General features: G+C 40.6%; 1 protein-coding gene across 1 annotated transcript; it reads left to right on the top strand.

The window, feature by feature from the left end:
- The first annotated feature begins 5409 nt into the window (after positions 1-5409).
- On the top strand, positions 5410-25540 carry GCDH (glutaryl-CoA dehydrogenase). The gene is made up of 12 exons (XM_088137652.1): positions 5410-5542; positions 6088-6203; positions 6377-6412; positions 7681-7824; positions 14722-14784; positions 15725-15895; positions 17122-17251; positions 17572-17788; positions 18362-18465; positions 21996-22121; positions 23220-23380; positions 23539-25540. Exons 2-12 carry the CDS (start codon positions 6101-6103, stop codon positions 23610-23612), a joined length of 1329 nt encoding a protein of 442 aa, XP_087993778.1. The 5' UTR covers positions 5410-5542; positions 6088-6100; the 3' UTR covers positions 23613-25540.
- Positions 25541-25685: the final 145 nt, after the last annotated feature.

Here is a 25685-nt window from a genome sequence, read left to right as displayed (position 1 = left end):
AGTAAGGACTGATTTACATCCTAGATCAAAAGAAATAACAAAACAGATTTCTCCAGTATTGGGCTAGGTCAGTGTTTCTCAACCTTGGCCACTTTAAGATGGGTGGGCTTCAACTCCTAGAATTCCCCAGCCAGCCATGAAGTCCACCCATCTTAAAGTCACCAAGGTTGAGAAACACTGGGCTAGGCGAATGAAAAACCAGGAATGGAAGAGGTCCAGACATCACGACCTTGGAACAATATGGAGATTGCAGACTGAATATGTCTTATCAGTCATCCTACGAAGTGCAGGTAACCATTGCCCTTAGCACTGGGACATGGAAGCGAGGGGGGATCCATTCTGATCTGCTCTGGGCAAAACAGCTCTACTCCACTGCAAAATAAGAAAAAGTGCCTCACCACAGGGAAAATATAATAGAGCCCCAACACAATAATTGTGTTAATTTACAATTATAATTTTGATTAAGGCGAAATGTTACAAAGTTCTGGAAAGGTTTATAGCCTGAAACTTCTCACTGCTCGAAGAAAGGAGATAAACGCAACATAAGGGACATCTTCTCCACACATCTGCATAATCCCCCTTTGGAAATAATCTAAACTAGGGGCCATTATCATACTTGAGGTTGCAGTTTCTGTATAGCTAATTATTAATTTTATGAGGAGCTGCTATTGCGTAATTTACATGGGTGATTCTGAGTTATAATGAGGAAAATCTATACTCGGTTTCTCTTTGTGCCTTTCATAGTATTTAGCACTTCTGTCATGTTCACTGTTAATTACACCTTTTTCTAAAGCATAATCTTCCATTTTAAGGAAATGCCCCTTAATCCCCTTAATTTCAATTCTCTGATAATGTTCTAAATCAGATCCTGATGAAATTAACTTTGAGCCACAATGGTGGCATTAAAATCTTAATCTTTTAAGGATGCTGCAAGACTCTTTGGATTTGCTGCAGAAGACTAACACAGTTGTCCCTCTGGAAAAGTGTTCTAAATAAGACAGGACCATACTTTCTTTTAAAAAATTACATTATGATACAAAACCAGAAACAAACATTCTATTAGTGCTATTCCTACACTTTTTCCCCCTCTTAGTGAGAAAAAAAATGTAATATACCAAATGGAGATACTCTGCCTAAGCTAAAGAATTCTGTCATAACTCTACAACAATTTGAAAAGTGATCTTCTTGTCCAAGTGAGAGAAATCTACATGTCTTTGAGATCCATTTCTGAAAGAAAATTGAGGTCAGTCTCTGAAAATATACAGGCTGCCTCCAGATTGACTTTTGTGTGTGCTGCATGTGTAGGATAGGATTGGGTGGGATAAAGGGCTCCAATATCACCAGTGATGCTCACTGCATCCCCCCTGTTAAATACCAGAGATGTTATGAGCAAGCATGGAAGTATTCTGCACACTTGTAAATGCAACTTCCCCCCCTGCAGAATTCTAGAAGTCTAGAATTTCAACACAGTAAAATGATAGTTTGATGCTAACTCTACATTTTACCTCTGAATATTTTTTCAGTATGTGCATAGTCTGTCAAAGGAGGATTCTTTATTTTAAAAAATATTCCTGTACGTCTGCAAGATAACTGCATAAAAATCTTGAAGGGGGCCAGCAAGTTGGGGCTATCTGAGTCTTGGGAGATGTGCTGTTCTATAGGGCAGACACTGCAACAGAGAAGGCACACTTCCTGGGTCTGATTAGATGGGGACCTGAGCATGTCCACCCTTCCAGATCTTATGGAACAAGCAAAAATAATTGAAGACAGGCGGTCCTGCAAATAACCCAACCCTGTGTCATGAGAAACTTTACAGGTAATAACTAGTACCTTGAATTGCACCCAGAGGTCCACTGGGGGAAGTCACCTGGTGGCCTCATGTAGATGTTCTAGTGGGGGAAGAGCAGAGTTCTGTGGAATCACACATATTTAGGGGTTTAGGGCTGGAACTCTTCTCCCTTACCAACCCTGACTGGAGCCAACCCTGGAGAAGGAGAAGCAGCACCACAACACTGTGCTTCCCAACTCCCAAACCCCTGAGCCAGTCCAGAAGGATACCATGGTTGATGGTATCAAAAGCCGTTGAGAGATTAAGGAGGGCCAGGAAAAATGCACCCCCTACCATCCAGGTCTCTGCAGAGGTAATAAGTGTGACCAATGCCATCCTAGCATTATAACCAGGTCTGAACCCTGACTGAAGGGGGTCCAAATAAACTCTTTCCTCCAGGGCCCTCAGAATCTGCAGCCCAACCAGTTTCTCAACAATCCTCCCTAAGAAGGTGAAGTTGGTGGTAGGACAAAAATTGTTCAGTACTGTCAGGTCCAAAAATGGTTTCTTGAGAGTGTAGACCACTGCCTTCTTAAACACAGGCAGACCACCTACCTGAGTGCAGGTAGGACCACCCCTCACTCAAGAATGAATTCACCACTGCTTGGATCCAATTACATGCTGTCTCCCAGGGGGCCTTAGCCACCCAGAATGGGCATAGATCTAAAATACACATGGCTGAACTAACAGCCCCAAGGATCTTGTCTGTTTCCTCAAGACCAAAAGGCTCAAACACAACCAGATAACCATGCAGACAGTGCTTCAGTCAACTCCACTAAAAATGCATAGCCAGGGTCCAGCTCAGAGGAGATCTTAGTGTCCTTCTTCAATAGATGCCTGAGAATATTCTTCACAGTAGCCTCACAGGCGTTTGTCTGGCTGCCTCCTCTCCAAGAGGAATGAGGTCACCCTAAACAGGCTGCCAATCTGCAGACATGATAAAAGTGGAGAAATAATTACATTTTGTTGCTCTTATTGCCATGAATTAATTTTTAAGAAGGGGGCTTCATGCCACCCAAAGGCCCTGTTTACACAACATTGCCTGGCTGATGGTATTAGTCTCATCTAGCCTGTGGTAAAAAAAGTAGGGCCAGAAAACAATCGGTGATGAAGGAATGTGGACTGAATACGAACATGTATTATAACGGTATAAAAGAAATATGTTCTAGTTTGATCATCTAGATAGAATAAGGATCAAACTGTGAAACAAATGTATGAAAGAAGGGTAAATAAATTAAGAAATAATGGGAACATTGAGAAAGTCATGGCTGGATGAAGTTAGTGAAATCCTCAAAATGTAATAAATGGTGTTGGTGTAAGCTAGGAACTAATTAGATCTCTTTTATTTCCTGCCTCTACATTCTTTCACTCACAAGTTCTTACACCTTTTCTGCACTTTGCATAATGCTGGTTATCCCAAAAGAGAATAGGATGATGGGGATATATGTATATTTTGATTTGGAACCAGACATATATATGGGGAATTTCCAAATAAGCCTTTTAATTTTCAGTGCCTCATTAAAGGAACGTTATTGAAGGTCTAGATGATGTCCTCTATAATTTGTAATTTTCCTATTTATTTCCACTACTTTTACCTCCAAAAACTTGTTAACAAGGGCAAGTTTGGTATAATAGTGCAGTGCAGCTAACCTTAGCTGATTTCAGAAAGCCAAAAAGGCTGGACCTGCTTAATACTTCAGGGGTCATCACCCAGAAATCTTAGGGCTGTAAGCTAGAACTGGAAGTCAAAAAACATGGCAAACCACTTGCATTTTGTTGGCAAAACAACTGCAAAATGAACCCATGAAATCAGTGAGAGCCAAACTTGATTAGAGGGAGTCTTTACCATTGTGGCCGGGATGTGGGGGAGGACAGGGAAGGTAAAGAAAGGTACAGTTGAAGCATACTGAGAGGAAATGTCCTTAGGAAAGGTGGATGGATGACAACTACTGCACTCCCCTTATCTATCAACATTCTCCACTTTAACATGCACCAGTTTTTAACTAACAAAATTAAACATTTAAAAAAACACAGCTTGGTACTCCAAGTCTGGAGTTTGAACCAACAGATTTTCTCCTGTACCTGCATTTTAAAAGGGGGAAAATAGCTCTATTTCTCCCTTATTACTTAGCAAAGTAAATAAAACAAAGTAGTCAGGAAGGTTTAATTCTCCCTAACCCTTGTATAATATTCCTGCTTCAGCCTTAGGTAAAAAAAAGAAATTTAGGGAAATATGCACACTACTTATATAAAAAGGGAAAATCCAAACAATATCCACCCTGTAGAACTAACTGGAAGGTTCTAGGCAATGAGCTGTATCAGGTTATTTGGTAAGACTGAATTGCAAAATTGACTGGAAAAAGAGCATTCCAGTCGAAATCAATATAATCCGATTTGTATCTGCTTATTCATGAGCAATTTTTGTGCTGCTCTTGCCCTGTATGCCTAGACTAAAAGACAGTAACCATAAACATGGAATACTGTAATAGAAGAACGGTGTAAGAGTCCATTTTAACAGGGGCTTTTGTGCATTCATACCAGAAGCACACAAGTAACGAGTAGTTGCCTAATCGGAGTCTGAGCAAACAGGTGCTGAGTAAGCATCCAGCTTTTTCCTAACTGGGAAGTGGGGGTGGGGGGGGTGGGGGGTGGAGTAAACAGCCGACCGCATACTGGCGGCTTGGCAATGGGAGGGGCAAAAGGGGAGGAGCCAACCCAGCTGGAACCAGCAAAACCAGACCTGAATAAAGCAGGAGGTGCCATGAAATGCACAGCTTATAGTGAAAAATCAGTGATTTCTGGTACTTTCAGAGGCACTCCGCCAGTAATGAAGCATGCTCAGAATCACTTCCCCATAAGGCCTGAACCAGTCCTTTAAAAACAGTTGTGAAAGGGCACTCGGCTCAGGCTGCTATCCCACGTTCATTAAAAGGAAAAAGCGTTTTGAGACAGCCAGTTTGGTATAGCGGTTAAGGCACCAGGCTAGAAACCGGGAGACGCAGAGTTGTCGTCCCGTCTAAGGCACGAAGCCAGCTGGGTGGCTTTGGGCCAGCCCCTCTCTCCCAGCCCTGGGAAGGAGGCAAGGGCAAACCTTCCGAAATCGTGCCAAGAAAACTGCAGGGGCTAGTCCAGGCAGTCGCCAGAAGTCAACAGTGACTTGAAGGCACCCTCCCCTAAAAAAAGTGTTTGAACCCGCGCCTCCGCTCTCTGCAAAGAAACACCCCTTTAAGCTGTACAGCTCTTACCAGGATTGATGCTCAAGCGAGAAAAGGTGCAATTTTATTTTTTAAAAGTTTTATATGCGCGTTAGATAAACAAGGCAAACAAGCAGTATAATAAACAGCAATACAAGACTGAATGAAAAAACTGCCAAGGAACGGAAAGAGAAACGTATCAAAGCTCCACGGGCGCAGGACCGAAGCACTGCCCCGCCGGAGCCGCTTCGGGACTCCCTCGCCCCTGCCTTTCCCCAGCCGCCGAGCTCCCCTCCTCCCGCCGCCTGCGTCGTGGCCACACGCCTCCCCTGCCTGGCCAATGGGCGAGCAGCGCGCCGCCTCGCGCAGCTAGGAAGGAAGGGCAGGCGAAGTCCATTGGCCTAAGGAGGGGCTGTGGCGAACCCGGGGTGAGACGTCACGTCAGCCTGCCGGCCTGTCAATCTTCTGAGCAAAGCTGGGAGCGAGGGGTGAAGCGAAGCCTGGGCTATCCCCAATCTCGGTCAGTATTCTTTTGAATTAAGGGTTGGAGGGCCTGACCCTGACGCCAGTGGCGCTCCCAGCACTTTTTGGGAGGAGAAGGGAAATCCCTGGCCGGATTCCTTCTCACTGCCCTCAGATGGAGAATAGGCGCTTGTAATAGCCGCCTCCCCCAGAAGAAAACGCACCGGTTGTGTTTTCTGCTCTGCACACCGCTAGGCCCCGCTCTCTCCCGCAGAGGTGGATCGGATTCCTGAAAGTGGGCCTCAAACATCCTCTGTTCTCTCATTTAAAGGCCCTGGTGTACTGCTTGAATACCTTTTCCCCTTTCTTTCCCTTCACTTTATTTGGCTGTTTCTTTACCCTAGAAATTGTTGCCTGTTTGTTTAGTATGTAGTGCTTTAGTTTAACTCTCGGTTCTGTGTTATAAATAGGGGAGAATTGAGCTATGAGTATCATCATCAGCTATTCCAGCATTTTGCTGGAGAAGGAGGGCAGCTGAACACTCCAGGTGGTTTTCATGACTTACTAGGATCTTGACGATTTTCTCCGATTGACCTTTTCCAGGAACTTATCCTCCATGGCGCTAAGGTTACCCAGCCGGATATTTCTGCAATGCAGACGCTGTGTGACAAACTTCTGTGATACTCGAGCACAGAGCACTAGTGCACCTGTGCCAAAAGGTCAGTGATCAATTTTTGCTAACAGTGGCAGAGTGGGGTGAGGGGAGAGATAGTAGAGCCACTGCTAAGAAATAGATAAACCTATTTAGGATGTTGGATTTTATGGGGAAGGAGCACAGAAGAGACCATTGGACTGAGAAATGGCTTTATTTTGTCACTTATGTATGTTACAGAAAAAGAAGGGAAGCCCTTGGTGAACGGATCAAAAGGTAAGCAGATTCCTCTTTCTTGCTAACTGTGGTGGTGAGCAGATATGCAACTTTAAATCACCATGACTCTTGCAACAATGTTCCTCCTATTTCATGGATCCTTACACTGGGAAAAAATTGGAAGGCTATTTGCTGGGTGCTATAAAATACATTCTCACTTTTAATTCCTTGTCATTAATTTGATGGATCTGAGGAAGGATATTGTGAGTTTCCACAGGATCTGTACATCTAATAGGTAATTAAATAGATTAAATTTTAATTAGATAATTTAAAGGTTTTATTCCCACAAAAGTTGTCCCAGATATCCTGTTCTGGAAGATACAAACCATTGGCTGCAAATACTGCCATTATCATAACTGACAATTTTATAAAGCAATTGTATGTGTGTCTTTCCAGAAATAAGCCCCACTGAGCTTGCAATTTCAACTTACAAATAACAAATTATGTGGAATATAAGAATGGCTTGTATATTCCAGAGCCAGGATGGTATAATGGTTAAGGTGTTGGACTTGGATTGGAGAGACATGGATTTGCATTCACTCCTAGCCAGGGAAATTGACTGGAAAGCTTTCGGCAACCTGCTATCTCTCAGCCCACCACACCTCACAGGTTTGTAATTGTGGTGAAAAATGGGAGCAGGAAGTGCTATATAACTGTTGAGTTCCTGTAGGAAAAGCAGGATAGAAATCTAACAAATAGCATAAAATAACTGTATGCAGTCCAGGATTTCAGGTGTTCTGAAGATGAAACCAGATAGGTGAAATAGAATAATTAAGGCCACAAATTAACTCTTGAAAAACCCATGAATATGTATAAAAACAGCCTGTCCCTTATGAAATAGTATTTTCCTCAGTATTACATTTTTCTCTTTGAACAATGCATACGAGCCTTTAAGAAAAACTTTTTCACTCCTTGAAACAAAGATTTAAAATACGAAACATCATAGTTCAAAGAAAAATGAGTTGTGTCACTGCAGTTCTGCAGTTTGCCTGTGTACATTTGGAATACTAAAACGGACAATATTCTTGTGCTGTGTGTATAGGAATAATCTTTTTGTAACTCCAGGCAAAGAGATCTATACAAGCTTGCATGTGCCAATTATGCAACTTTTCAGTGCTGTTCATGTTACTGTCTGTGGGGAGATCAGTTGGACTGTGTACTCCCATTGCTGCAGTAGGCCTTGTCATATGGGTGCCTCTCATACTGGTGAGGGAACTTTTGTGTCGGTCCCTTTGTTCTTTAAGCTAGTTCTATTTTTCTTCTTCCAGTTCCAAAAGCCCAGTTTGACTGGCGTGATGCCCTACAGCTGGAAAGGCTCCTGACTCAGGAGGAAATAATGATCCGGGACTCATTTCGTGCCTATTGCCAGGAAAAGTTGATGCCCAGGATCCTCATGGCCAATCGAAATGAAGGTAACTTTGTATTAACTGTCTGGTGTCCTCCGTACTTAGAGATGACAACTTCCACAATCCCTTGGAATTCCTGATCTGGCTGAAGCTGATAGAATTGAAATTCAAAACCTATGTAGGGCAACAGATTGCCTATCATTGTCTTACATGCCATGACACATTGTGACAGGAATTGAGAGTATTATTCTCTCTTTAGAAATAGAGAATCTCCTGTTTGACATTTGCTGAATGTGCCAACACATTAAATAGCTAAGTTACTTATTCAGTGGCCTGACTGGGAGCAGCATGGGGGGCATTGAAAGAATTAATAAATTGTTTTGGATCAATTTCAAAAAAGGAGTGGTAGTATTTCTCAGTTAAGTGTACTCTGATTTCCTTTTAGGTAATCAAGATCTCAGAAATGAAATGATACCTATCTATCTAGGTCTCAGAAGTTTTTTTTATTAAAAAAAAAAAAATCCCCTCTCACCCCTATGGGTGGTATGTGTCTTCCTCAATCTCGGGTCCTCTACCAGAGGCCTGGGAGTTTGAGGGTTCTGTGCAGTATCTTAGCTGTTCCTAGCACTGCACTCTTCTGGACAGAGAGCTCTGATGTTGTTCCTGGGATCTAGACCCCTGCTTTTATGGATCTGGTGCTTAGTGCCTGTTCTTGTGTTGCTATGATCAGTGCCTCAGTGCTGCCTTTTAGTCCACCCCTTACAACCATTGATAGGATTTCCCAGTGTCAGCCACCTCAGTTATCTGTCGATGGTACATCCCATGCAGGGGCTTGTCTTGCCATGGTATTTCCTCCACTTGAACTTCCTCCCATGTCTGCTGCTGCCTGAGGCATTCTCTCAGTAGCTCATCTTTGGGTGCCATCTTACTGATGTACTCCTGGATGCTCCGGGTTACGTGGGAGAACAGTGGCTTTGACACTCATCAGACCCCGCCTGCCCTCTTTGCGGCTGGTTTACAATCTCTGGGTGTTGGATTTGGGGTGGAAACCTCTGTACATTGTGAGGAGCTTCCGGGTCTTCACATCGGCAGCCTCCATGTCTTCCTTTGGCCAACTCATACCGGCAGGGTATCTGATGACTGGCAGGGCGTACATGTTGATGGCATGGATCTTGTTCTTCCCATTGAGCTGGCTCTTCAGGACCTGTCTTATCCTTTGGTGGTACTTGGATGTTGCTGTCTTCCTTGCCTCCTAATCATGGTTCCCATGTGACTGTGGGACACCAAGGTATTTATAGCTGGTCTCTATGTCTGCTATGTGGCCCACTGGTAGTTCCACTCCATCGGTCTTAACTACCTTCCCTCTCTTTACTATCATCCTGCCATGCTTCTCCAGTCCAAATGACATCCCAATGTCCTCGCTGTAGATCCGTGTCAGGTGGATCAGTGAGTCGATGTCTCGTTCACTCTTAGCGTATAGCTTGATGTCATCCATGTAGAGGAGGTGGCTGATGGTGATTCCACTCTTGGACTTGTACCCGTATCCAATCCTTGTGATTATCTAGCTGAGGGGGTTTAAGCCTATGCAGAACAGCAATGGGGACAGTGCATCACCTTGGTATATGCTGCACTTGATAGCCACTTGTGCGAGCTGTCTTGAGTTGACTTCCAGTGTTGTCTTCCACAGTCCCATTGAGTTCTTGAGGAAGGTCTTTAGTGTTCTGTTGACTTTGTATAGCACCAGGCATTCACAGATCCATGTGTGTGGCATTGTGCTCAAATTGCTCTGCCTAGACCTTGAGTCTCAGGCGACTGCTCTATCTATGAGTAACTGGTGTTTTAAGCCTCTGGTGTTGTTCCCAATGCCCTTCTGAGCTGTGCTTATGTACTGGCTCATATGGTCTTGTAGCTTGGCAGCTAGGATGCCTGATAGAACTTTCCATGTTGTGGGGAGGCTGGTTATTGGCAGGTAGTTGGATGGTGCTGTTCCTTTGTGAGGGTCTTTCATGATCAGCACTGTCCTTCCTTGTGTTAGTCAGTCTGGGTGAGAGCCTGCTGCTAGCAGTTGGTTCATCTGTGCTACTAGGCATTCATGCACTGCTGTTAGTTTCTTTAGCCAGTAGGTGTGGATCATGTCCGGGCCAGGTGCTGTCCAGCTTTTCATGTTCTTGACTTGCTGTTGGATGTCTGCTACTGTGATGGTGACTGGTTCCTGTTCTGGGAGATTGCTGTGGTCTGCTCTCAGGTCCTGCAGCCACTTTGCACTGGTATTATGTGTCTTCTCTTTCTCCCGTATGTTCTTCCAGTATTGTTCAGTTTCCACTGCTGGTGGCTCAGCTGTTACTGTGTGGTTGCACTGCAGTTGGGAGTATACTTTGGATGGTTGTTTGGAGAACAGGGCATTTATCTTCTTGGCCTCTGCTTCTCTAGTGTATCTCCTTAGCCTGGTAGCCAGTGCTGTGAGCCTTTGTTTAGCAGTCTCTAGGGCTTCAGATGGAGTCAGGCCCATATATTTTTTCAGTAGCCAAGTCTTATCCTTAATCTTCACATCCTTCTGTAGTTCTAGCAGCTGACTGACTTCTCTCTGAGTTGCCTTGATCTTAGCCTCCAATCTCATTTTCCAGGGTGGGTATATACTGCTGTTCTTCTTGATCGTGTAGCCAAGCATTTCCAGGATTACAGTGGCTGTAGCATATACCAATTTATTGATTTCAGTTATGGTGGTAGTAGGGATTGATTGGAGGGCTCTGTTGGCATCTTCTAGCATACTATATGAGGGTACTTCTCCACTGAGCCTTGGTAATTGGACTTGAGGGTTGACTGTAGCTAGTTTATCCATGATCTTATGCCTCATATCAGCTGCTGTGCTCTGTAATGGAAGGGGTGGCAGTGACATTCCAGCTTCAGGTGTTGGCTGCACATCCAATTGTTCTTCCAGGTCTGCTTGAGTCTGGGTTGTAATGTGGAGTTGGTCTATCTCAGGTTCTGAGAGCAGCTTCCTCTTTACTATGTTGAAGCGCTGGGTAACTAGTTGTTTCTCAGTTAGTATGGATGTAGACCTTCTGTCTATCCATAGTTCCCTCATACGTTTCATATATCCCTCTCATTAGGTCTGCTGTTCTAATAGCATTCCATCAATTCCAGGTTCTCTTGTCTCGTCCATGTATGGTTTGTTCCAGTAGCCCACTTAACATCAGATTGTCCTGGTTCCCCAACATCTGACGTGGACCTTGTTAATACGGGCGATGTCCGAGCTGGCATGACTCTCTTAGTTTCTGTCACTCTCGTATTTGAGGTAGGCAGGTGAAGCGTTAGGGGGTCTTTGCCCAAGGACCCCAACTGGTAAGGTAGGTACCAGCTGGGATTTGAACCCCAGTCTCCTGCATCAAAGGTGGTGTTCTAACCACTACACTATCCAGCCGAGATATATATATATATCCCCCTCTCACTTAAGGAGGTGGTATGCATCTCCTTAATCTTGGGTCCTCTACCAGAGGCCTGGGAGTTTGAAGGTTCTGCACAGTATCTGAACTGTTCCTAACACTGCACTCTTCTGGACAGAGAGCTCTGTTGTTGTTCCTGGGGTCTGTTGGAGCCACTTTCCCAGATTAGGAGTCACAACCCCATGTGCTCCTACCACCACTGGGACCACTTTGGCCTTTACTTTCCACATCCTCTCTAGTTCCTCCTTCTGGCCCTGGTACTTCTCCAGCTTTTCATACTCTTCTTTGTGATTTTGCTGTTGCTTGACACCGCTACATCTATCACCACCGCTGTCTTCTGGTCGTTGTCTACTACCACGCTGTCTGGTTGATTGGCCAGTACCTGCCTGTCAATCTGGATCTGAAAGTCCTACAGGATCTTAGCCCTGTTATTCTCCATGACCTTCTGTGGAATCTCCTTTCTGAACTTAAGAGGGTCTAGCCCGTACACTGTGCAGATGTTCCTGTACACAATGCCAGCTACTTGGTTGTGCCATTCAGTGTATGCTGTTCCTGCCTGCATTGTACACTCTGCCACTATGTGTTGGACTGTCTCTGAGGCCCCTCTACACAGTCTGCACCTTGGGTCCTGTCTAGTGTGGTAGACCCCTGCTTATATGGATCTGGTGCTTAGTGCCTGTACTTGTGCTGCTAAGATCAGTGCCTCAGTGCTGTCTTTTAGTCCAACCCTTTCCAACCACTGGTAGGATTTCCCAATATCAGCCACATCTGCTATCTGTTGATGGTACATCCCATGTAGGGTCTTGTCTTGCCATGGCACTTCCTCTGCTTGAACCTCCTCCCATGTCAGGCATTCTCTCAGCAGCTCATCTTTGGGTGCCATCTTAGTGATGTACTCCTGGATGCTCTAGGTTTCATCCAGGACAGTGACTCACCAGACACCACCTCCCCACCCTCTTTCTGGCTGGCGTATAATCTCTGGGTGTTGGGCTTGGGGTGGAAACCTCCGTACATTGTAAGGAGCTTCCAGGTCTTCATTGCCACCCCTTCCATTACAGAGTACAGCAGCCAATATGAGGCATAATATCATGGATAAACTAGCTACAGTCAACCCTTGAGACCAATTACCAACGTTCAGTGGAGAAGTACCATCAGATAGTATGCTAGAAGATGACAATAGAGCCCTCATGACAATCCCTAATACCACCATAACTCACACCAGTGAACAGGTATACGTGATTCATATATATGAATGAATGAGAGCCAGTTTAGTGTAATGATTAAAGATACCAGGCTAGACACCAGGAGGCTGTCTTTTTTATCCTACCTTGGACACAAAGCCAGCTGGGTGATTTTGGGCTAGTCACTTACTCTCAGTCCAAGGAAGAAGGCAAAGGCAAACCATTTCCAAAAATGTTGCCAAGAAAACTGCAGGGACTAGTCCATGTAGCCTTTAGGAGTCAAGACTCACTTGAAAGAATAAACATTGTGTGTGTGTGTGTGTGTGTGTGTGTGTGGTTCAATGTTCATTATGTCATATGCTATCTTATCTGCTCTTTAAAATGGAACACTGATTTTTAAATAATAATCTTATTAAAGTTTACAAATGCAAAAATAAAAAACTAATACAAACTAAGAAAAATATAAAAAAGAGAAAAGAACAAAGAAAATGTGCAAAGAAAAAAAATAAAAAGGCAAAAAAAAGATATATAAATGACTCCCCCCTCCCTCCAGACAAGTATAAACAACTTCAGTAACTTAACACCTCTAATATTTCAATTAAAAAAACTCTTCTTCCCATATCTCATCTCTTATCAATAAAAAAAACTTGTAAAAACTCATCATTCAGTCCTAATCAGCAAAAGTCCATTAAGAGATACCAGAAATAATAACTTATATATTTTAACCTTAATTAAATAAAACCATTTTATATTCCAACTTATTTCTTTCTCTAAAAAATAAAGCAAAAGAAATCTCTCTCCATATCTGTTATCTATAAACAAATTTTTAAAGCCTTGTCATTCAGTCCTGGTCATAAAAAGTTCTATTAAGAACTACCAGAAACCATAACATGGTTTTTTAACCCTGGTTGAATAAATCCATTTTATATTCCTTCTGTTTACTTTTAAAAAGCTTGATCTTTAATCCCTTCAAATAATGTCCCATAAGTTGATTTCTTATAATTTTCTCTTTATCTCCTCCCAGAAACTCCTTCACTAGTTTAACATATCTCTTTTGTAAATCCAAGATGAAAGCCACCCAAGTCACTCTTCTGATTTATTATTTGTATGTCCTCTTTAATTATTAAGACATCAGCTGGTTTCATTTGTAAATCCAGTGTGGCATCTTTTTCCATATCACTCTTGTAGTCTGACATTTTTAAATCCATTTTTAGATCCACATTCAGATCAGCCTCAGTCTCTATTTTGTCTAGTAAAATCTGTTCCTCTTCTGTAGCCTCTGTTAAATCCATTTTTATAGTAGCAGACAGTCTTAAGAGTAATTTCTAAGTACATTGTTCCCAAATAGCCTTGATTTCTTCCATAGTCACATAATATTTAACTGTAATCTTTATTTCTCTCTGGTTCCCTCCAGAGACAACTTTCAAAGTCCCTTCTTATCATATGTTTTTTTTCCAGTCAACAAAAGTTTCCCATGGGAGGATTTCTTACAGTTAATTTCAAAATCTTCATATACAGTATATTTTTATAAAATTTTAAACAACCCACAGAAAATATTCTTTCAAGTCCATCTGGCCTCTTAACTTTCCAAAATCAACATTCTAGTCCCCCCTTTTGCTGTTTTTGAAAAATAAAAAAATATATTTTTAATCCATAAACTTACATGAAACTTCTTTCATCAAGGATAGAAGGAAACTCTCCTGGCATAGTGAAACTTGCCCTTCTGAAGGTTCTTAACATCCAAAAAGTCAATAACAAGCGATTTCCTAAGGTGATGAAGAGAGGAAGTAGGCGAACCCAGTGTCCTTTTGAAGGCACCAAACCATAGCTTAGGCAAGATGATTTCCCCCCAGCTCCTAGAGCTCTAAAACCTGCCAGAGACTGCTATTCTATGATCTCTTCGCAGGGAGCCTCTGTATGGATTAAACTTGCGGGTGATCCTAGTCCTCTCCTTGATCTGGAGAGGAGTTCCGAGGAGCCAATCTATTCACTGGCTCCTCTTTCCACCGCAACCATCGGATCTGCTCTCTGCAGGGCCATCTTCAGTCCGTCATTGCTTCCCCGGAAGTCATCAAGATGGAATAATGATTTTAATGTAAATTAAATAATTGCTGGCTTTTGGGTTGCAGTAATTATAAAAGTTACTTATCGGCATTATACTAGTCCCATATGTTAATAATTTGAAAGCAGCTGCACTACCTCTTCTCATGCCTCCATGTTGCATACTAAGCCTCCGGGAAATATAGACATTTTAATGCATATTTCTTACAATAGGTTTTGCTTACAATGTTGTAACTGACATTCCCATCCTCTTTTATTCTCTCCTATTTTCATTCTAGTTTTTCATCGGGAAATTGTGTCAGAGATGGGGACCCTTGGTGTCTTGGGCCCAACCATCAAAGGTAATGTTGAAACATTTTTCATGACAGCGCGTGGGCCCATTACTTCTGCAGCAGAAATTAAGGATCTTCCAGAACTTTTTCATGTTTCTTGGGAGGAGAAGTTCACAATATATCATTCTCCACTTCAGCTGTAGTTTAAGTTTTTGATAAATCATCATCACCACATTCTAGGTATTTTTATAACTCTTCTATTCAACTGATCAGTTTCTGCTAGTTTGCATCTGTATTCAGTCAGTGACTTCAGAATTTTATCTGCAGTTTTGTTACTTAATGTTTATCCATTATTTAGCTATGTTGGCCTGTAAGGGAAAATATAGTTAAAATCAATGGATGAATGAATAATGGGAGGTATGTTTTGGATGTCTCCATTCATCCACAGCCATTTGCTGTAAAGTGTGTGGCAATTCTTGCTATGAAGTTTTGGCTCTTTCATAGAGTGTTTGGAAAAGTAACAATATGATGTGATTTGGTTGTGCTGCTGATCTGGTTGTGGTTTATCTTACAGAATTAAATGTTTGATTTTGTTTTTAAATGCTTTGCTATGAATTGTGAAAAGCTTGAAAGAGCTTTTCTTTCTTAAGATGATTGATAGGATGCAAAATTTTAAAATCCAGGTTTAGGAACTGCCAATCATTTATCATACTTGAAGTACTAAGATTATTATTTTTAGAGACTTAGTAAAACTTGATTTTAGTCCACGTTAGGGACTGTTGAAGATGTAATAATTGCTTTATATCTGCAAGATGCTTTTTAAAATAAATTTTGAGGCTTCTTGGAGTATTAGGGCACCATTCTCCTAAAATAAATTATTCCCTTTATTTTCCTGTTTCCTTATAAATCTTTGGGAGGTAGAATCCTCCAGGATAATTATCTTAGAGGGTTATCGCTGATTTATTGACACAGGTGGGTTTATGATTAACTCTCCATTCTTTTGCCTTAGGTTATGGCTGTGCGGGGATCACTTATGTTGCATATGGACTCCTGGCCAGGGAGATTGAGAGGGTGGACAGTGGCTATCGGTCAGTCATGAGTGTTCAGTCATCTTTGGTGATGCATCCTATATATGCATATGGGACAGAGGAGCAGAAGCAGAAATATTTGCCACGCCTGGGTGAGTAAATAGGTTAGAGGACTGAATGTGGAAGATTACTCTTTAGTTATATCAACACTGGTGTATGCGCTATCATTATTGCACATACACACACATGCACATTCACTTCATACTTAAACTTGCCCTAATCCTGAAGAGAACCAGTTTTATCTTCTACCATCCATCTAGCTGACATCTCAGCATTCTGTACATCCTAAAAACGTGTACTTCATCAGATCACCTTGATGTTCTTACATTTGATTTTTTAAAAGTATTTAGGGGATTTCTAGTATGCACTAGAAATCCTCCTCTTCTCTCTTTTATCTATTTTTTATTCTATCTTTTGTATTTCAGAAAATTCCCTAGTTACAGTTTCACTGCAAATCTTTTGATTTGTAAACTTTGGAAATAATCAACAATAATCAGAACTTTCACAAGAACCAAATTATAATTATCTCCTTTATTTTATTCACATAGAAGACAGTGGTATTGCTTTTTTGTTTCCTTGAGTATCTCAAATCTATACCAATTTTCACTTTTAACACTTATAGTATCTCATCCACTGTTCCGAAAAACAATTAAGTAAGTCTTTACCAGATTTCCTCCTCATCTTCCAGTTTGAATTTGGTTGAGCTTTTACAAAAACCTTTTCTTTAATTCTAATAACAATTTTATTTTTTCAGTTTTCCTATTACTTCTTTTATACCTCAGTTTCATGCTTTAGTTAATTGCTTCTTTGTTTCTTTCCCTGTTTCCCAATACTTTCCTTCTATCTTCTGGTTTGGTTCAAATCAGCTTCAATTTTCTCTTTTTGGTTCTGCTGATTTTTGATCATACTGTTTATTAAGATAGCTTTAGCTGTTTGATTGGTTTAAAAATTACTTCTCACCCTTTATTTTATTTATTTATTAAACCAATTTATATAGCTGTCCATGTCACCACAGGCGACTCTGGGCGGTGTACAACAAAGCTAAAAACAGTAAATACATTAAAAATATAAAAATTAAAATAGAATAGAGAATAAAAGGATGTTAAAAACAAGGAAGCCACCTCACTAATTCCCCTGTAAATAATAATACAATACCGTAATCCAGAAGGGTAGATAGAATCTGTGAAATTTTTTGCCTACTAGGGTCCTTCAGAGAATTACCCCTGTGAAGTTGTGTGAGTAACAACAGGACTTGTGAAGAAGGGAGAAGGAGTACTTTGGGAATTGCTATACTCATCTCTTGACTTTTTCTCCATAGCTAAAGGAGAGTTGCTGGGCTGTTTTGGGCTTACAGAGCCTAACCATGGAAGTGATCCTGGTAGCATGGAGACTCGGGCCCAATACAACCCTTCCAGGAAGACCTACACACTCAATGGTTCCAAGACCTGGTGAGGTTTGCACTTATCTTAATATACAGGGATTGGGATAGGGAAGTAACCTAGGCCACTAGGATTATTTTGAAATAGTGGTAAAAGATTAAGCTCCTGATAATTGTGGTGACAGATTTGAGGGAACAGGACTGAACTAAATTTTATTCCTGGAAGATTAGATACCACCTAAGCTTTGCTACTATCCAGAGATAGTTTTCACACTGGATTTCCTCCCTTAGAGTGTTCATTTTTAGCCACCTGAGTTTTAGCTTGACTTCTCTAAGGCCTGTGTTGGGTAGCATACCAAACAATTGACAATATCTTTGCTATTCTTTTAGGATCACCAATTCTCCAATGGCTGACCTGTGTGTGGTGTGGGCTGTATGTGATGATGGCAAAGTGCGAGGGTTCCTATTGGAACGTGGGATGAAAGGTCTTTCCACCCCAAAGATTGAGGGCAAATTTTCCCTACGGGCTTCTATTACTGGGATGATTATTATGGAAGATGTAGAAGTGCCTGAAGAGAATCTACTACCCAAAGTGTCTGGACTCGCAGTAAGATCCCTCCAATCCATGTGATACTCATTGGCATTGACTCTGTGCAATGGGACTACTGTGTGTGAATGGTGCAGTGACCAAGAATGCTACAAGAGGTGCTAGCCCTAGTTTACTGTCAAGGGATGTTGAGAGGGATTGAAAATACGTTTTGAGTTCAAGCTTTGAGTTCAAATCTAGCTATAAGATTTGCTGTTTATTTCATTAAGAATGTGTAAATTGCATTGCAACAATAAATGGTACAACTAAGGAACAAATATAAATGTAGTATTCCATATTTGTTTATATTATGAGGTCCTGTCTTTAAACAACCTGCTATAAAATAACTGTATCAAATGCTAATTTCAGGCAGAGGGATATGTGACATTATTTTAAAAGGGACTTAATATGTGAAACAGACTTTAGGGCACTCCCCTGTGTAAGCTTGCACGGACTGAATAGTGTAGCTAGTAAGTAGAAGGCGGATGTGAATCATGTGGATGATCTTTGGGAGTCAATGTTTGTTTGGAATTGAAGGAAATATGGTATCAATAAATTCCTTCTCTGAATCGTAATGTCTTTCTCTTTCCACAGGGACCTTTTGGCTGCTTGAATAATGCACGTTATGGCATCTCCTGGGGAGCACTGGGTGCTGCTGAGTTCTGTATGCAGACAGCCAGGCAGTATACTTTGGACAGGTAAAGTCTCAAGGTGTTCTACAGGAAATGGCACGTGGTTACAGTGATTTATTTATTTATTTATTTTTGTCTGCGCTCAGTCATTGCTGACCCTGCAGTGACTGCTTGGACGAGTCCTTGCAGTTTTCAAGGCAATTGTTTTTCGGAAGTGATTTGCCAGAGCCTCCTTCCTAGAGCAGAGCCCAGCTGGCGAGCGCAGGAGGCGGGGTTTCCGTTGCTTCGCGCCCTTTTTGGGCGCGCGCGGTTTTTCGCGCTTACCGGCAACTGCTCCCGACTCCTTTTTGCAAGGCGCCGCCAGCATTTTTCCTCCCACCGGAGTGAGAGTACCCATTTATCTACTCACGTGAGTTTTTGACCTGTTACATACTAATATGTAGGTATCCTTAATATTTCATTTACCCTACCATTGTGATTGTGATACGATCCCATGATGTCAGTCATGTGGAAGAGATTGTGAGCTTTGTTTTAAGACCATACTGTGCATCCTTGACTGAGCTCAGATTTGAAAAAAGTTGTCCAGCAATGCCAGTTTTGCTGAGGATGTACTGGATGAAAGGAGATCCATGAAATAATAAATTATATTTATATTTCATGGACTCTAACAGCAACACTTTGATACAATAGACATTATGTGGGTTATTGAGGTTTCATCATGCTTCTGCGGATGAAGTCTGTCCAGGATTGGCAGAATACAAAAGCTGGCATGTCTGTACTTTCAGATTTTAAAAATAATATTTTTAATACACACGATTTAGTGTATAGAGAATTTCAGGACTAAGAAACCAGTGAGAGTTTTGCAGGTTGTATATCTACTTCTTGCTGGTACACCCATATCTTACATTCAGGGAGCTTGCCTGACATCATCTGAGATTCAATACAAGGCATGAATTTTCCTCTGCCCCATTCAACTGGCAATAGCTTAAGGGGCCCTTCTTTTTTTAAAATATGGAAGAGTTTGCTTACATCTCTTAGACCTGATACAGCAACATTTAGGGCATGATTCACAGCCACCAAGTATAATTATTGTTTTAAATAGCATTAATTGGGTAGATTTCTGTAGAACTAGTATTATTCAACTAAACAGAAGAATCATTTTGGATTCTAATTTAGCACTGTGTTCCTTATAATAGTTCTTTCTTTTAGGGGCTTGATCATTTTAGCTACCCCTTTCTTGTATATTTTCAGGTTCCGTAATGCCCTTTCTGAAGTATAGTTTCTATTCTATTATGGAATTCTATTATAATTCCAAGATTCATCTCTTGTCAGAGACCTCCAGCCCATTTGTGAAATTTGGGTATTTAGCCTTAATCTGTATCACTTTTCACTTGCTTATATTTTTATTTATTTATTATTAGATTTACATCCTGCCTTTACGTTGTACAATTCAAGGCAGCATATATAATGCTCCTGCCTCCTATTTTCTCCACAACAACGGTCCTGTGAAATGAGTTAGACCAAGAGAGAGGGACTGGCCCCAAGTCACCCAGCCGGCTTTCATGCCTAAGGGTAGACTAGAACTCACAGTCTCCCAATTTCTAGTCCAGCAGCTTAACTACTACATCCAACTGGCTCTCAAATCTAATTAGTGTCCATTTACTATTGTAATACAATAAATCCTTGATTTAAAGTTCTAACGTGGGAAAGGGTGTCTGTTAAAGCAAATGGGCCAAGAATTTAAAGGAAAAAGGGAATTGAGCTGTAGCCAAGGAACAAAAGACAGCATAAGCTGCAGGCATTTGAGTGCTAGTGCTATAGTCAAAAATGACTCCAACAAAGATAAACTTGGTAGATCAGTATCTGGAAGATGAGCCATAGGTGAGAGGTTTTACAGAAGCTGAAGAACAGAGCCTGGGAATGCTCTATGAACTGAGCCAGTGTAGGAGCCAGAGCCAGCTTTATGGACTGAGCCAGTGTAGGAGCCAGAGGAGCTTCCAGAGTCAGTAAAGGGAGAGGTAAAAGTGAGCAACAGTCTAGGCTGTTGTGATGCCAATTGTAACAGCCATTTGAATCCAGCAGATTTTGTCCATTAAATTTGAAGTCTGCTAAACGGACGTCCTGTAAATCAAGAGCTTACTGTAATAACAAATTGGGATAAATAAATCTGCAGCTCTTTGCTATCCCTTTTTTTAACTATGAAAAATATAATTTTGTATTTTCAGCAAACTTGACCAGTTTGTCGTTCATTTGCACGGGTTAAAAAAAATTGGGATCCCAAAACGTTCCCAGAGGACCCTAAGATTTATATTATTCCACAGATTTTGCATATATTTGTCAGAAAATCAACAGTTTCACATTTCTGTTCTTTAAAAATTCTGAAAATAGCATCTAGATTTGGTGATTTGTTTTTTTTTATTTGTCAGTAATGTCTAGAATTTCACTTAACACTGCTATTTGTGGCAGTTATTCAGATTTGCCTCCTGAAGGTAGCAGTTAAGGCATGGGTGTCTAGCCTACATTTTCTTCAGTGAAGTCAATTGTAAATAATTCAGCTTTTCTGCAATTTCCTTAGTCTCTACTATACAATGATCCACCTGTTTAAATAATTCTTGTTGTTGCTCTTAATGATAATATGCTCCTCCAAATCCTTTTTGAATCCCATGTTGTTGCTTTATTTTTCTTTTCTGCAAGAGTTGTGTTCCTTTTCATGCTCCTATTTGGGCTATACTTCTGTTTTCTGAAGATTTTGTTTTCTTCTACATTTTTCTTCTTAACACAGCTCACTGACCAGTCTAGTGACCTTTTCAAGTTGATGGTATCTTTCTTAACTTTTAATATGTAACTCATTAGTTACATCTCAGGGATTTTTAATAGGATTAATTCTGTACAGTTCACTTTTCAGTTTCTTTTTTACCAAATGTTTTCCATAGTAATTTTCCACAACCACACAAGCATTTTCTCTTTGATTCAAACAATTCTTCTGCTTTGCCCTAGGTCCCCAGGGTACCACTCAAGATTATGCATGGATGGTTTCCATTTGTACAGTTCCATGACCACTTGTTCTAGGGCACATATTTAGGGTCACTGGAATGTATAATAGGAGCAATTGCAGTTTCAGATTTAGATGTCTCCATAATTTTTCATAATTCCCAAGTACATTAATTAAAGTGACAACAGCATATCTCCAGTTCTAACTCACACTTGAGGCTGGATTTTGTTGCCAGAAATGATTTTGTAGAGTATTGTGTCACTTTTAATATATCTAGTTTGCTTGATTGTATGCAAATGACTCAGCTCAGTATATGACTCCAAAGTCCCCACCAAGTTTCTCTGAGTCTCCACCACTTTTTCTGAGTTTGCATCTCACAGGATACAGAAATGACTTTATCCTATTCCATGTGGCCTTTGTTATGCCTGTTATATCTAAATTCTTCTTTAAAATGAACTTTACATGCTTGAAAGCTTCTAGTATCAGTCTACGTGGTGATCCTCCAGATGCTTCCAGCATTTTTTCAACTCCTTTTCTTTTTTCTTTTTTTTTTACTATTCCTGCACAATGGTTTAAGTTGAATTATCTCATCCATTCATCCTAGAATCCAGTTCAGAGTTCCTTTGGCAAGAAACCAATTGATCCAGAAGAAGTTGGCTGACATGCTCACAGAGATCACTATTGGCTTACAGGCTTGTCTACAGCTGGGGCGCTTAAAAGATGAAGACAAGTAGGCATATATTTGTGTGTGTGATTAAAAGCAGAATTTGTGCACAGTGACTTCTTTTTCTCATGGGGAGGTTCAGTTAGATGAAAAATCATGGGATGATAAAACAAACTGCATTACTTCACTTTGTATCTGGGGAATCACTTTAAAAGATCAGTACCTCTCTGTTGGAGAGAGACAGATAAAAGAGAGGATTGAGTTAGAAAGTTGTTCTCATTTTTTTAACCTATGAATTGCAGTTTTTTTGTGGTTTCCTCCCAATGTTGCAGGGTGAGGCAATAAAAAAATGTTTCTACTTTATGCTGGTCTTTGACCATAACAAGATTTGATTGGTTTGATTGATTGATGGCTTCTACTCACTGTGCTGTACACATAGATCAGTTTTGCTGCAGTTGGCACACATCTGGAACTAGCCCAATGTAGATGGGTATTGGACATAGGTTAGGATCTAAAGTTTCCCAGGGTAGAAATACTCAAAATACAGTAATCCATTACCATTTTATACCAGGCATGAGGAAAAGCAAGGTCTCCATTAAGCTACAGGAAGGGAGGGAGAAAAAGAAGTTGAGTTTAAGCTTAAGAGAGTATAAAAAGGAGCTGCAGCTTCATCTCTCGGAGGACAATCAGCTATTTAATATTCTGTGTTAAGTGCCTGGGAAGCTGCAACTAAGCTTGAGCCTACTAAGAAAGGAAGACTGACAATGCAATGCTCAAGTCTGTGCTTTTAAAACCAGTTAATAGCAGGAAGAAAGATTGTCAGACCACAAGATGTGGGTAGTTATTGCCATTCTTTTCTTTTTCATCATAATCCCAATGAAAATGCTGTGGTGGTAGAAAGAAATCTCCCATTGGTGCCACTGAGTTTCTTTCTAGAGCTAATAGGGGAGAGGCAGGGAGATTTATGTCTGATGATTTTCAGGGAGGGGAGTGCTCACCTTTCCTGAATACTTTGCCCCACAACAGTTAATTTGTTTAAAAAGGTGTTACACTAAGTGTGATTCCTGTCGCATCTAACTTGACATTATCTATTTTGTATGAAAGCCTAGGAACCTACACCCTTTCAATCCTCGTTTCATTCTAGCATTTGTCCTGTGTTCCCAGGGCAACTCCTGAGATGATCTCTATGCTGAAGCGGAATTCCTGTGGGAAAGCACTAGAAATTGCCCGGCAAGCTCGTGACATGCTTGGGGGCAACGGAATTGCAGATGAATATCATGTTATTAGGCATGTCATGAATCTGGAAGCAGTCAACACCTACGAAGGTAAAATGGGGTTATGATTGTGCCTAGCAAACCTACTATTCAGAAACTTGTGTTGTATTATTTTGCTTCATTTATGTATTGATATCAGTTTCAGGGGATAATTCATAATTTTTTTTAAAATAAACAATTCTAACATTTTCCCCCCTTTTTGCCTTCAGGGACTCATGATATCCACGCACTCATCCTTGGCAGAGCTATCACTGGACTTCAGGCTTTCACAGTTGGGAAATAAATACATTTCTCCAGACTTCAGTTTTGCTCCACATGATTCCAGTGTGGGAACATCACTTGAGATGGTTTATGATGCTGCAATATCTTTATAAGCTGAGCATGACTGCTTCTGCTCACCAGACTCTGATCAAGTTATTTTATTCAGCTCAACTCAATTATTTGTAAGCTGAAACAAATCAGGCATTTAAAAAATCTCAGTTGTTCACCAGAAGTGCAGAAAGAAATTAAAAGTGCTGCATTGTGCCAAAGGAAAAACAGTTTTTCTAATTGGTAGTAGGGTAATGCTATGGTCTAGGAAATAATAGTATTTTGGAATTGCCCAGTTGTTTTGGGGGCAAACTGTTTTGGTATGTAGCTGATGGTATTTGATTCTTTAAAGCTCACTGCTGCTCCAGGATCCGGTCAGAGCCTTGAGGTCTTTACCAGTGTAGGTAATCAACAATTTATAGTTTTAAAAAATCCAAGGTTTTAGTTTTTTGTGTAAGAGGGAACCTATAATACTTGCAAACACAGAAGATGAAAATCAGAATTTACTACCTATCCTGTGACTTAACTGGCTGTTGTTTTTTAGTGCCTTCATTGACACTGTTGAATAAAGATTTTGATTTTTTTTTTTAAACATCAGAATACATTTTTGATGGAGTGCTAACCTATTTCAGCTGGGTCCTTTGCACTTTTGAATATGTTCCTCTTTGCTCTTTCAAAAATAAATTTAATGTGATGAATTTCCAACAGGAGTTTGGGGTAAGGTGATTAGATGAAGACCTGATATGCTAATGTTAATGGCCACAGAAAACCAACCTTTCCTGTGAATAGCTCTTTCACATCTTTACTAGCACTTAAAATTACTTAACTGCTTAGATAGAGGTTAAGTTTCCGAAAACAGACTGTTTCTACCAAGGAGACTGTGAGTTCCAGTGACCCCTGTCCATTTACTATACCAAGGGCATTGAGTCCTGTCGCTATCCTTGTAAGAAAACACTGAGATTGCCTTTGTTTAAAGCAGTAAAATGCTGCTTGCAGCTTTTGGCTGTTACACCTCTGTTGCTGTGGTTAAGAATTCAGAAAATAATGAGTGGAGCTGCGGCAATTCTGAGTTCTTAGTGCTAGAATTTAGACATAGCATAGTAGGGGGTGTGGCTTGAAAACTGATACGTGGTATTCCAAGATCAGTGATGTTGAGCTATGTTTTGCAATTGGCTGGAAACTTTGTGATTTCATATGACACTTAACATATGTATAATCCAGCAAATTTGTCCCTATCATCAAGATTCTTATGTAATGTATATTCAGATTCTTAATTCTCTGTTTTATGTGCTTTATTATGCAGTATGACTTTTTAAGTGTTTCTTAGTATGTTGAGGGTTTTGTTTGTTTAATCTATGTACTGAGAGAACCAGTAACTAATTTTATTTTCCAACACAGAACTGTTAGATTAAGGAACAATGAGGGGTATAAGACATTAGATTCTAAGTCCAATCCCTGAGCCTTGGATGTAGGCCCCAGAAACCACCAAATACTGCCACCACATTGTGAAAAGGAAAAAATAATGATTAAAGACAACCTAAATGTAATCTTTTTTTTTTTTATCCTGGCCCCACAACTTCCTTATCCCTGATTTTTGGAGTGGAGCTCTCAGTATACCATTCAAAGTTGAAGTAAAGCAGTTAGCCCAAGAAAAGTTGTGCAACCATGAACTAAGAAGTCAGTTATTTGTAATGCTTCAGCAGCACTAAATAGGATGCAAATGCAGGGACAAAAATGTAATGATGTTTCTAATTAAAAGGACAGATATGAAAAGTTTCCGTTGTGGCTTACCACAGCATACTGTACTGCCTAGCACTGACATTAGTGTATAACTGAGGGGGGGGAAAATCAATTCTGAAAGAAAGTACAGCACAGACAATAATAAAAAAAGAAATACCAACAGATTTTTTTTTTTACTTCTGAGGTTTATGGTGCACTTATGAACATTTATGTTCCAAGTAGAAATGTTTACCAAATTTTAAATAATATTCATTTCTCTTCTCAGTGAGATAGCACTGGATATCTTCTGTGTCCTAACTTATCTTTA

The sequence above is a fragment of the Python bivittatus genome, unplaced genomic scaffold (assembly GCF_059951505.1).
Source record: "Python bivittatus isolate LINGU-HERP-01145 unplaced genomic scaffold, Pbiv_v1 ctg000220_np1212, whole genome shotgun sequence".
NCBI classification, from domain to species: Eukaryota; Metazoa; Chordata; class Lepidosauria; order Squamata; family Pythonidae; genus Python; species Python bivittatus.
The sequence above is the reverse complement of the archived record's forward strand: the minus strand, read 5'-3'. Positions and strand labels throughout refer to the sequence as shown.

Excerpts from the sequence above, each read along its gene's own strand:
- GCDH (XM_088137652.1), top strand. The coding sequence starts at position 6,101 with ATGGCGCTAAGGTTACCCAGCCGGATATTTCTGCAATGCAGACGCTGT. Across the intron at positions 17,252-17,571 it reads CTCAATGGTTCCAAGACCTG|GATCACCAATTCTCCAATGG; the intron begins GTGAGGTTTGCA and ends CTATTCTTTTAG. Across the intron at positions 18,466-21,995 it reads AGGCAGTATACTTTGGACAG|AATCCAGTTCAGAGTTCCTT; the intron begins GTAAAGTCTCAA and ends CATTCATCCTAG.